Source organism: Pangasianodon hypophthalmus, chromosome 20 (assembly GCF_027358585.1).
Source record: "Pangasianodon hypophthalmus isolate fPanHyp1 chromosome 20, fPanHyp1.pri, whole genome shotgun sequence".
Classification (NCBI taxonomy): Eukaryota; Metazoa; Chordata; class Actinopteri; order Siluriformes; family Pangasiidae; genus Pangasianodon; species Pangasianodon hypophthalmus.
In genome coordinates, this window is record NC_069729.1 from 18,503,335 (window position 1) to 18,515,820 (window position 12,486).

Genomic DNA, 12,486 nt, shown 5'->3' on the forward strand with positions numbered 1-12,486 from the left:
GCTGACACTGGAGACTCCTTTCTAAATGTTAAATAACAGAAAACTTCACCATATCTATGATTACACATGTTTTTAAGCAGTTTATGTTGAGTGTCTACTGGACCGAACGAGTCCCTACGAACGAGTCTTTATGAACGAGTCTTTATGAACGAGTACATTAATCTAATCTAAACTGGTGATTTGTAGCTGCACTATTGTCAGAGCTGCTGTTATGGAAAATGACCAAACAGAATTGAAAATTCAAAAGTGCTGTATTTAAAAAATTAATATTTATTATTCCTAGAAATAACCAATTGAGATAAGCAATAAGCAGAGTAGACTAAGAATTTTATATATGAAATGAGTAAATATCTCTATAAATTAGATATAATAGATATATAAAATGCTTAATAGTGTTATATCTGTTACATAATAGTCTATTGATGAAGAATATTAGATAAAATTGCTCATATTTAAGATACTTGTTAGGATATTTTAGCTATTTTGCTGTAAAGTCTGAGCTGAATTTTGGGATGAATTATTTGAATATATTTTTTGATGATATAGTTAGAGCTTGTACAAATGTTTATATTTCTCAGCTTTATAATTTGCCACACTTGTAAGTCACTTGGAAGAATTAAAAAAAAAAATTTTTCTACCAGTGGAGCAACAGAAAAGCGTTTGCGCTATCGTCCAGAGATCGCGAGTATGAATGCCGACGATGCCACAGACATCCGTGGCAGGGAACCCGAGAGAGCAGCACTTGCTGTGGTATTCTCTCTCTCCACTAGCCAGTAGTGGGCGTCTGCGAGCTCACGTATGCAGAAGAGTGCGGATAGCACCTTCCTCCTAGTGTTTAACGCCGCCCTGTGACGCAGCATGAGCAGCAGTTTGAAAAGATGAAGTTGGCTGGCTTCATGTTTCTCAGAGGAAGTATGTGTTAGCCTTCACCCTCTCACCCCCTCACACGTCTAAATTCTAAATGCAGGGAAGAAACTGTACTGGTTTAGCTCCAGTAACTTCTGATAGGCAAACACAAAGCCTTTCTGTATTCTGAAATTTTGATATAATGGGAATGTTGAAAATGTTTACCTCAGAACTAAAAGCACTAGTTGATGTCGGGGTTAGGGTCGGGGGTTTATTCTGTGTCATGTTATCACAGGTGCAGCTGGAGCTCAGGCCCTGTAGAGGCTCACCACAGGCCTACTGTGAGCCATACCAGCCTCTCTCTCTCTCTCTCTCTCTCTCTCTCACACACACACACACACACACACAGACACACTTTAACACACTTGTAACTTAAAAAAAATAAAAAGCCGGCTCCTGTTCAGCTTACACAACCAATGGCCCAGCAATCAATTCAGAACAGAGCAGCGCAGAGCAGCTCAGACGAGTTTGTTCCTAGAATGAGGACTGGTGTCGTGAGGATGAAGCACTAAAGGTCTCAGCCGGTCTGAACCAGGAGCACACATCATGACAACAAACTGGCATCATGAAGCTACGTCACAGGTCTCATGTCATGGAACACCAGAGCACAAATATAGCATATGGTGTTATGAACAGTCTAAGAATAGTAACACATTAAAATAGTGCAAGGTGTCTGATACGCAGGGGGTCGTGATGGCTGAGGAGGGTGACAGTGAAGGAAGAAGTGAGTGAGGAAGAACACAAGACAGATATTTAGCATTAAAGGAATACTTCAGCATTTTTCAAACTAATGCATATTGTTTCTGAAGTGTACACGTGATTAGCACAGACAAGAATTTCAACACATTTCCCTGACCTGAAAAAAAAACAAAACAGAAATCTTATATGGATATGTATGGAAGTAAAGAAGAAGGATTTTATTGAGATTAAAAATTTTACAGATCTTCTTAGTGGCTAAGTCAGATTTAAAAGTAAGGAATAAAACACAATGGGGCATGCTTTTAGAGGAAAATAATCAATGACAGATTTGTGGGATTCGCCTCGGGCCATTATCATCCCGAAGTGGATTGGTTTTCCAAGAACAGCATGTCCGGAATTGTTTAATTCCTCAGCAGAGCAATTTGCCAATGATTAGAATATTTATTTAGTTTTATAGTTATTCCTTTGTTGCAGAATTTCCATTATACAAGTTCCCCATATCACACAAGTTAACTGGACAGGATATTACAGAAAACCTATTTGAGTGCAGTCATAAAACTGTGTGTCTTTTGGAGGGGCAGGTGGGTGTGTCTTTGAGTCTTTATGTGGACTCCAAGACACGCCCACTGGTCTGCGATCAGACCCTTCTCCATTGGAGGTTTATTTTTAAACACCTGTTTACACACTACACACTAAAGCTCCATAATATATAACAGAAATGTAATAAAACTATGTCATTCACATAAATATTTATTGACAGAATTCAACCATTATAAATGAGTTAAAAACGGGTTTTCTGTTTATTTCTCAGTCCACGGAAACGTATTGATATTCCTGTCCTTGGGAATCACATATGCACTCCAGATCTGGTAGATAAAGGTAAAAAAAAAAAAAAAAACAGCGGAATATTCCTGTAAGTATACGCAGATGGTGGTGTTTTTGGTATTCAAAGCAGTGGACAGCTAAAATCGATGCTGAAAGTGAGTCACGCTCGAGTGTTATATCAGCGTGAGTTATCAGGCAGAGGCTGAGAAATGGGGAAAGACCCTAAAGTGAGTCATCCAGCTCAGACCTGCTGTGTAAGTGGAGCCTAGTGTACAGTGTGTGTGTGTGTGTTTGTATGCGCGCGCTACATGCAGTGGATAAACACAGGTGCTGTTCAACTGGGTCTGAAAACAGCAGGAGTTTGGATGCATGTTGTCTTCGAGTTGTTTTTAAGTCAGACCTGTCAGTAGGAAGATAAATGATGTTGTTGAACAGACAGCTTTTGCTTGGATTCTCTTTTAAATGCTTTGTATTATTCTAAACACGTAATCAAGCTAAAGATTTAAATACATATACATATTATGCTTATAATAAATTGTAGTATATGGGAATATTTCTATAATAATCTAATATTATGACACATTTTGCTGCAGGTTGATCGCAAGTAGACACGAGGATCAATAACACTTTTACACTGAGCATTTTTTCTAGCTGTTCTGTCTCAATTCTAAAGGTGACATGGCCTTGCGTATTGCCTGTTTTTTTTTTTTTTTTCAGAAAGATGGAACAGCACGATCCTTTGCCTTTTAAAAGGACTGGAACATGCAGTGCAGCCTGCCTTCAGTCTTTTCAGTTTATGCAGTAGAGTCTGGGAAGAAGCTCACGGTGTTGTGTAACATAAGCTGTTGTACACCTCCGTAAACTGTGGAGCTTGATCTTGTTATATGGTTATATATAGTGGAATTATTGCCAATACGGATTGTATAAATTTAGCATTAAAAACCATGCCACATCCATAACAACAAATCCTTCCTGATGAAAAAACAACAACAACAACACAAAATGCAGCTCACGTGTAATTGCTAAAACCTATGATTGGAATCATGTATTATTTTTGAAATCATGCTGTAGCTGACGAGGAGAATCAGGGCACAAGTGTGTGAACTCAGTAATGCTTTCCAAGAATCCAAGAATCAAGATCAAATTCAGGTCAAATAACAGGCAGGGCAAGGTAAACAGATGGAACGGGAGCTACAGTCAAAACCAGGAAATCATGGGACTAGGAAACACATGCGCAATAAAACTGCACAGCACTACAAATAAACAGCAGGTTACACACAGACAAATGAATCAAAGACTGACACAGAACAGGTGAATACAGTGGGGTAACAAACCAAAGACAGGACCAAAACAGAAACAAAGGCACATGGCATAATAAACAACAGCTCATGGAGAACTCAGAATGAAACACATGACTCAAAAGCAGAACTCACTGCACTAATAGGGGGAATACGTGACATAAAGGGTAGTTTCCTTCACACCATTGATGTGTTTGCTGAAAAGTGAGGACTGTAACATATGATTGTGGTTTATTAATGCTTTGCCGCTGCTTTGCAGCCAGTGACCCAGGGGCTCTTGAGAAAAAATAATAGCATCTTAAATTCTCCAAAGCACCACAATATTTTAGCCTAACACCTGGTTGCCTCTGCCAAGAGGTTAAGACCTTGTCATATATGGATATTTTAATATCCAAATCATCACACACGTGGTTGTGGTACAGAAAAACAACAGAAAGCCTGCAGTCTGGTTTGATGAGGATGTCCACATGCACAAACCTGAGAATTTACATAGGAATGAAATGCTGTGCATGGAATAGGGAACATGATTCTTACACAAGTGTCTTTATTTTTTTAAACAGCGCAGGAAGACATTTTAGACATTACATATTTTTTAAACAGTGTTTTCCAGAATGAAATGCGCTTTTTATTTGTGTAAATATATACAGCATTCCTGTTTGTTTTTTCTGTATATATAAATCCATGTGTTATGCATTTTTATATTCTCAAAAGGTGCCATTAATTCTGGTCTTGAATCCGTTTCGATTGTTTACCTGCAGTGCTTTGCTTCTGCAATGTCCATCCTGGCTTGTTATCTACTAGTATCTCTTTGTCGTGCTGATGCATTGCACATTTTTATTTGCTCTGCTTCTGAAATAGCAACAGTGTTTGCCCGGCTATTTAAAGCTCAATCAATATCCTTTTCCACCAGCCCTGCTTTTTTGTTCTGCACGTCGTATGGATGGGTTCTCTCACACAGATTTTGCAGATCAGCAGTTTAATTGTGGCACACTGCGCCAGAGTGTGGGATGGGCCGGGAGAGAGGGGGGATCCCTCTCTGTGCCTATTTTTAGCTCGCTGCATCGCTTGGCGAGGAAAAAAAAAACCTGCAACAGGAAGGCTGATCAAACCTCCACGTCACAGAGGCTGTTGCTACCCAAGGCAGGCAAAAAACGGCATCCCACCTACTCAACCAGCCTCCTTCCCCAATCCTGCTTTGCTCCGAACAAACCTAACTGACCTTGACTTGGCTCTCAGGCAGATCCTTGAGCTCCTCCTGGGATGACCTTCTGTCAGCAACTGATCTTGGGCTTCTCCATCTTTCTCCAAGAGGAGCTAAAAATAAATCGATGTATTATGCATAGCCGTTCTCAACACAATGCTTGGATGAGGAAGGAGGAGGATGAGCTCGGGATGGAGAAAGCCAGCACAAAACGGCACAAGAAAGGCTTTGCAGAAACAAAAGCAGCTGGGTATTTGTGCCTGCTGGTGTTCAGGAAGGCGCTGAAATATCGAGGCGCCCACTCACAGCTGTTCTTTAACACTACACAAAGCTTTGGCTTTGGACGGTTTTAACCAATCTGGGATTAGCAATTAATATTTAATATTAGATCAGGCAGAATATGGAATATTCTATATCTGTAGCTGTATTGTTTTAAATTGCATGCAATTACATGCTATACTGTAGTGGAGACAATGACGTGCCATGTATAGGACTTACATGTATAGGACTCCTACACAACTTAATCATCATCATCATCATATTATTATTATTATTATTAGTCTTATTACTACTATTATTCACATCTATTATGTGTGAACACACTGAAGCTTTATTCTAAGTAAATATGAAAATAGAACAGTGACTTTTTTTAGGGGATTATTGCTACCAAAAGAGTCAAAAACCAAATGTTTATTAACATTTTTCCCTCCAAGGAATTTTCGATAACATGTTCTATAGACATCCCAGTCGACATACCGCATGAATATAATAGTTTATAAATATTATTTTATGTGAGCTTTTAAATTTATTGCCATTTATTGAAAAGACAGACTTAATAAATAAATGTTTTTTATTAATATACGTAACTATCAAAAACCTCAAAAAGAGCAAAGTATATTATTACAGTTGATACACCAGTATAAAAAGCTAATTAGAATGATTAGAATTATTAAGGGAAAAAAACACAACATTCAATCGTTAATCAATATTGGTCATCAATATCATTATTTTTTAAATTGCACATAATACTAGACTAGGGATGGGCAATATGTTGGAAATAACATATCACACTGTCCACTTGTGGTGAGTCTGTGCCCACTGTACCCTCAGACTCCTGTTCTTGGCTGACAGGAGTGGAATCTGATATGGTTTCCTGCTGTTGTAGATCACCCATCTCAAATCAAGTCTCCATCTGGCGATTGACTTGGTCAGTGTAAAGCTGTACAATGTTTTCCCCTGATGAAGTCCTTTGTAGTGTTGGCAGTGTGTTTTGGGTCATTGTCTTGCTGCATGATGAAGTTCCTCCTAATTAGATTGGATGCATTTCTCTGTAGATTGGCAGACAGAATGTTTCTGTAGACTTCTGAATTGATTCTGCTGCTACCATCATGAGTTACATCATCAATAAAGATTAGTGAGCCTGTTCCAGAAGCAGCCATGCATGCCCAAGCCATGACACTACCTCCACCACGCTTGACCAATGAGCTTGTATGTTTTGGATCTTGAGCAGATCCTTTCTTTCTCTGAACTTTGGCCTTTCCACCACTTTGGTAGGGGTTAATCTTGGCTTGAGCAAATCCTTTCTTTCTCCAGACTTTGGGCTTTCCATCACTTTCGTAGGGGTTAATCTTGGCTCCAGAGCTTTTGTGGCAGTTCTTTGCGAATTCCAATCTAGCCTTCTGAATCTTACTGCTGATGAGTGGATTACATCTTGTGGTATGGCCTCTATAATGTCTGCTCTCAAAGTCTTCTTCAAACTGTGGATTGTGATACCTTCATCCCTGCCCTGTGGAGCTTGTTGGTGATGTCACTGACTGTTGTTTTTGGGTTTTTCTTCAAAGTTCTCGCAATGTTTCTGTCATCAACTGCTGTTGTTTTCATTGCCTGACCTCTTTGATATCTGGTTGTTAGTACACCAGTGGTTTCTTTCTTTTTCAGGACATTCCAAATTGTTGTATTGGTTATGCCCAATGCTTGTGCAATGGCTCTGATCAATTTTCTCTCTTTTCTCAGCTTCAAAATGGCTTGCTTTTCTCCTTTAGACAGCTTTCTGGTCTTCATATTGGTTTATCCTTTTTAAAAACAAATGCAGTCTTAACAGATGAAACCCAGGGCTCAAACCAAGAGTAGAATTTCAGAGCTGTTTAAAAAATCAGTGTAACAAGGCACACCTGGGCAACAAGAAACAGCTCTCAGTCACATGTTCCAGTATTTCTGATCACTTGAAAAATGGGTGGATTCAAATAAAAGGTGCCATATTCAAAGTTGTTTAACACATCTAGAGGTAAATATCAGGAAATGGAAGCTGATTCTGATATATTATCTCATATTCATCCTTTGATCTCAAAACCAAATGTCCTAAATATATATATATATATACACACACACACAGGTCAGTGTGATATCTTAGAAAAGCATATTGTAGCAGTAGCATAATTTATCACAATATCACAAGATTTTTTAGCATTTTTTCCAAGCCCAATCTCAAATAATTAAATAAACAAGAAGGAGGAGATGAACAAGAACATTTCATGGTAATTGGTACAAATTGATGCAGCACATGAGCAGCAGGTCGATATCTTTGTGTGCTTTGTGATATAATTCCATTATTATCCTTTTATATTATTGCCACTCTCTGTGGTACTGTAAAAGCCTTTGATCTCAAAGGTGGCGTCTTTACTATAATTATCCTCACCCAGAAGTCCCAAGAGCTCCTTGTGTTACTAAATAAAGCACAGTAGCGCTTCTGTTCCCCCGGTCAACCCCCCCTGACTCACGACTCGAATCCCCTCTACGATCATCAGCATCTCTGCCACATTCTCTGGCAACTGGAGTTGCTAAGCAACAGAGTCAGGTCAGTAATGGGTAGTCGTGCTCTCTCTCTCTCTCTCTCTCTCTCTCTCTCTCTCTCTTCTTTCATTTCCCTTTTTTTCAGATGGCGATGCGGTCGACGCCTCTCCATTTCAGCTTGCTGAAATATTCATGAAGGCTTCACTGGGTAACATCTTCCCTATGAAGTGTACTACACTATGGCACAATCACATACTGAACAGCTCTGAAAATGTTCGTGTGTGTGTTTGTGTGACTGGGAATGTGGACTTAATGTCCATGGACGTGGTGTTCACACAGATCGTGACTGATTTGTACTCATCTGTCACAGTGTGGTGTTTTTTTCACCGTACAATTGACTTTCATAAAGAGTGAGCTATCAGAGCATATTATGCGATAGACAGACTCTTTGTTCTTGTTCGGAACAATTAGAGTTTCCGAAACGATTAATTTCCTCACATTTTGACATTTTATTCCACCTTGTTTAAGGATGTGTCGTGAATTCAGAATCACGGCTCATTGCGTTTTAATGCGTCTTGTCCTACAGCCTGTTCAATACCCAGGAGACTCATTTATTTTTTAACAACCGAACCACAAAACCTGGCTCTCATCACTTTTTCATTGCCTTTCTCCCATTCGAAAGTCACGCCCGTGGCTTTGAGGATGATCCTAAGGGCCAGTTGAGATCTCAGATTCATGTCCTTTAGCCCTGTTTTTGTTTTAATAAGCACACCCTATCCCTATCCCTCTCACTCGCTGGGTGTCTCATGCCTACGCTAGCTTGGACCGGCTGAACAGCAACACTATCGCTCTATCAGCTGGTGTGCCCCTGGCTTGTACTCTCCGGCTAAATAAAGAGCCGCCTCACAACCAGGCAGCAGCCCAACACAAGTCGAGCTAATACCCTGTACAGCACAGGCACCATGTGTAGTATCGCTAGTGACGCCAGCACCGGATGACGAAAAAAAAAGCCCAAATCCTGGAATTGCACGTTGTCAAAGTGCCATTTTGTCAGCCCACAGTGACTGTACTATATTTGCATTTGAAAGCGGGCGCTAATTATTAGATGCCATAATGTTGTTACTGTGCGTTTTGCGTATTTTGATTGCATCAGAGCCTTGTGCAGGAGAATTCCTTCCCCACAAGCCAACACTTAGATTTCCTCCTACTGATATTGAAGTATGGAAAATAGGCACTTTTATTAACATTTTGAATTTTTTCAAAGCCAAAAGCATTTATTTTTTACCTTTTTTACAGCTTTTTAGAGCAATTTTTTTGGTGAATGTTTCATCTTGTGTTTGAAAGCACCTCTTTTGTACAGTACTGTATATGATAAGTATGGGCCTCTTTTATCAAACTGGATATGAACAAATTTATTCATAAATCGTTCACACACACATACAACATGTGTTATTCCTGAAAGTCCAGTTAGTTGAAAAAGCATTTGTGTCCTACGCTTCACTCCTGAGCGGTCTCATTACCTTCAATCCCGACTGACTGGCTTCAGATCATATAGCTGCTGCTGATGAGTTCCTGCGACTTTAATGGATTATCCTGTCAAGTTGAAATCACTTATTTATTTCAATAACACACATAAATCTGATGAAAAGTGTTGTCATTTCATATTAATGACTTGAAAGAAACAAAACAAAACAAATTCATAAATTAAGACACATAAGACTAGCCATTCCATTAGGACAAAAGTAATAGCACTCTGTAAAATGAGGAAGAGTTAAAGCGTGTCTATGGTAGCTGAAGTGCTGCAATGACTGACCTGCATTACTGGAAGAATTAACACTCCTCGGGATTAGGAGGGACTCTTTCACTGTTTAGTCACCACTTTGTCATTTTTAGCTCTTTACCTTTTATGAAATTTTGTGAACATCACTAAATGTGAATCTTTGGTACTTTATGTCTGATTAACATACACATGCGAATACGAAGAAAATCAATGTGCCAGGAATTTTTGGTTCCTTTTAGCTTGGCTTAAGAAAACATTTACACAGAGCTTTACTAAAAGATTAATAAATCAGGCCTTATGTTGTTGTATGTCAGACTGCTCAGACCTGCCTTTCAGAAGTCTTCACATTTTAAGACGCAGCAGTGTGACTGCCGATTTGGACGTGTTTGAACCTGGACTCATGTTGTCTCCGTTTCTCAGTGACACAAAGAGAGACCGAGGCTCAATGCCCTTGATCTCTCTCATGTCGCTGCGCGGTAAAGGGCAGTCCGAGGTCACCCAGAAGATTTGATGAATTATTGAGCTCTAGCTCAGAATAGGTGGGCTTTCATGGGGTTGGCTTTTGAAATTTTTAGACTGTCCTGCTGGTACAGGACCTCTTTGGTGACCTTGGCTGTACGGAGGTGGTAGTGAAAGAGATGGAAAGCCTTGCATGCAGTTAGTAGAGATGCTATTTCACTCAAATAAAAGTCTGTACTCAAGCTATTTGTATCAAGGACGTTACCCTGGAATTCTTTCTTGAGCTTGTAAAATGGTGCAAGAAAGTATAAAAGACTAAAATCTGGATGAAAAGGTGGGAAGAATTGTTACTCCGATATGTCCTCGGCATGCTTTAACAAAAACACACTGCTGAGAAATTACATAAAAGCTCAGTCCCTGCTGTCCTTGTCATGTAAGTGGTCCTTTAATTGTCCTCAGCACATTCAGCCCTCCAGGCATCCCAAAACCTCGAGCACACACTCCTTCTCCAGTGCAGTCATTCTCCTGGACTTCCTGTGCGTCTGGGCCGGGGCATTAAGACAGTTCACTGCGTTCCAAGGGTCTCTGACTCGCATCTACGCTCCGACACTCCCTTCAGATTCTGCGTCGCTCAGCCTCTCATTGCTCTGACATTTTGATACATCAGGGTTAATGCTTGAAAAGTGAAGCGCATCGAGGCTGATTGTGTAAAGGAGCAGGGTGGAAGAGTCAAGGATGGAGGCAATCAGGGAAGCAAGAAAATGCAGGAGCTTCTCCATTTGAATGTGGTTGAGACTTTTAGGATGGCGGCTTTGTAAGGAATAAAACACTCTGTGTCATGTCGTTATAGGAAAACAATCAGCGACAGGGCGATATGATGAAGCGGAGTTACTGCTACAACTCTGTAGTTGATTACTTTTCCTATAACAGCACATCCTGAAGTGTTTTATTCCTCCTACACTACAGCAGTTGATGTTTTATCCATTGTTTGTTTCGTGTTATTATGTAATCATGTTTTGCCAGGTTGAATCTAGGACCCTTGAGAAGTTGAGAAGAAGAACACTTAAAAGTTCCACGTAGAACCCTACAACTGAGTATTCCTCTTTTAGCTAGGGTTACAAATAGAAAGCTTTTTATGACTTTAATACCTTTATTATTTTTAATACCTTTATTATTCAAAGAACTACTGAGGAACCACTGAATGGCTCTTTTTATCCAGGACTATAGTTACTCTTAGGCACTGTTTAAATGGTTCCGCGATGGTTCCCCAGTGGTTTTTAGATGATTATGTGTTCTAGGTTTTTAAAAGGGTTGCACGTGGAACAATTTCATAAAGAGAAAGATGTAGGGATCTCCATTGAATTTTTATGGGTTCCTCTCATTTCCAGATCAATTCAGTGGCCATTTCAATGCCATTAGGGGAAAGTCTTGTTGGTTAACTAGACTAAAAAAGTATTTAAATGTGGCTGTACTCCAAACCCCACATTTTTCTTTTATTATTTTTTTTTATTTTAAATATGTGATCACTTTATATAGAAAAACATTCGACCACTATATATAGAGTGTACTGTTAACTAAATCATGGAATTACGCTTTTATTCCAGACCCAATAAATTTCACTCCACCAAGACATGCAAGCTTCTGCCTCATTTTGCTTTGATTTTTTATCACATTACGGTCTGTTAAAGATCCTGTGAAAAGCCACAGCTGAGCCGGCACCTACATGGCCCTGCTTTTTTTGCACTAAGCTCCCAGGTGTCCCGTCATACACCTAGTATGTTCTAGGACCTGGGCCAGTCAGCGGTCTAAAAATAACCTCCATCTCCTGATTTTTTTTAATGTTAGTGAGCAAATTAACCCCCCCCCCCCCCCCCCCTTTTTTTTGGCTTATGCATGCTGTCTGTGTTTATCATGTAAACCATGGCCATCATATCCTTGTCACGGTCTAGTGTTGCTTTTCAATTGAAGAAAAGAACAAAATGTTCAGTGGAGCACTGATGACTAGCACTGGATGAGTGCCTTAATTATCTTTCTGTCACTGGGGATTAGGAGCATCAAAACATTGGTGGGATGATCAACATTTCCATTCTGGTACAGGGCTGTTATTGTTAAGTGCAATCGATTAAGCAGCGTTGGTGATGGTGACAATAAACTGGAGGAAAAAAAAACCATAAATGTAACCTGAAGTAGAATCCTGAGGTAGAAAATGTGTGACTGTGTCACCAATTTTCCCCCATAGTGAGTTCAGTGTATTATGCAGTTAATGGGAATATTAACGGATTGTAATCATTTAGTTTTTTTTTTCCATTTACTGTTCCAAATAGAGCAGGATGAGATTAAAATGAGACAACGAGACAACAATCTAGAAACAGGATACTAGGACAGAATGTACAGGAAACAACCAGCTGCATATAAATTTTCATATTGTATTTTATATTCTCGGCTAGTCCTTGGGCAATACAGTAATTTCATTATGTGAGGAACAAATCAGATATTCTGCAAATGCTTCCGCAACCTTCTGCTGTCCA

The 12,486-nt window shown here is 39.6% G+C and overlaps 1 protein-coding gene across 1 annotated transcript in view; it reads left to right on the top strand.

The window, feature by feature from the left end:
- The window catches only part of phactr3b (phosphatase and actin regulator 3b), a 54,419-nt gene extending 43,810 nt beyond the window's left edge, over positions 1-10,609 (top strand). Inside the window, exon 9 of the mRNA XM_053227284.1 lies at positions 10,418-10,609. Coding sequence (XP_053083259.1) covers positions 10,418-10,609 — 192 coding nt within the window. The remainder of the gene's footprint in view (positions 1-10,417) is intronic.
- Positions 10,610-12,486: the final 1,877 nt, after the last annotated feature.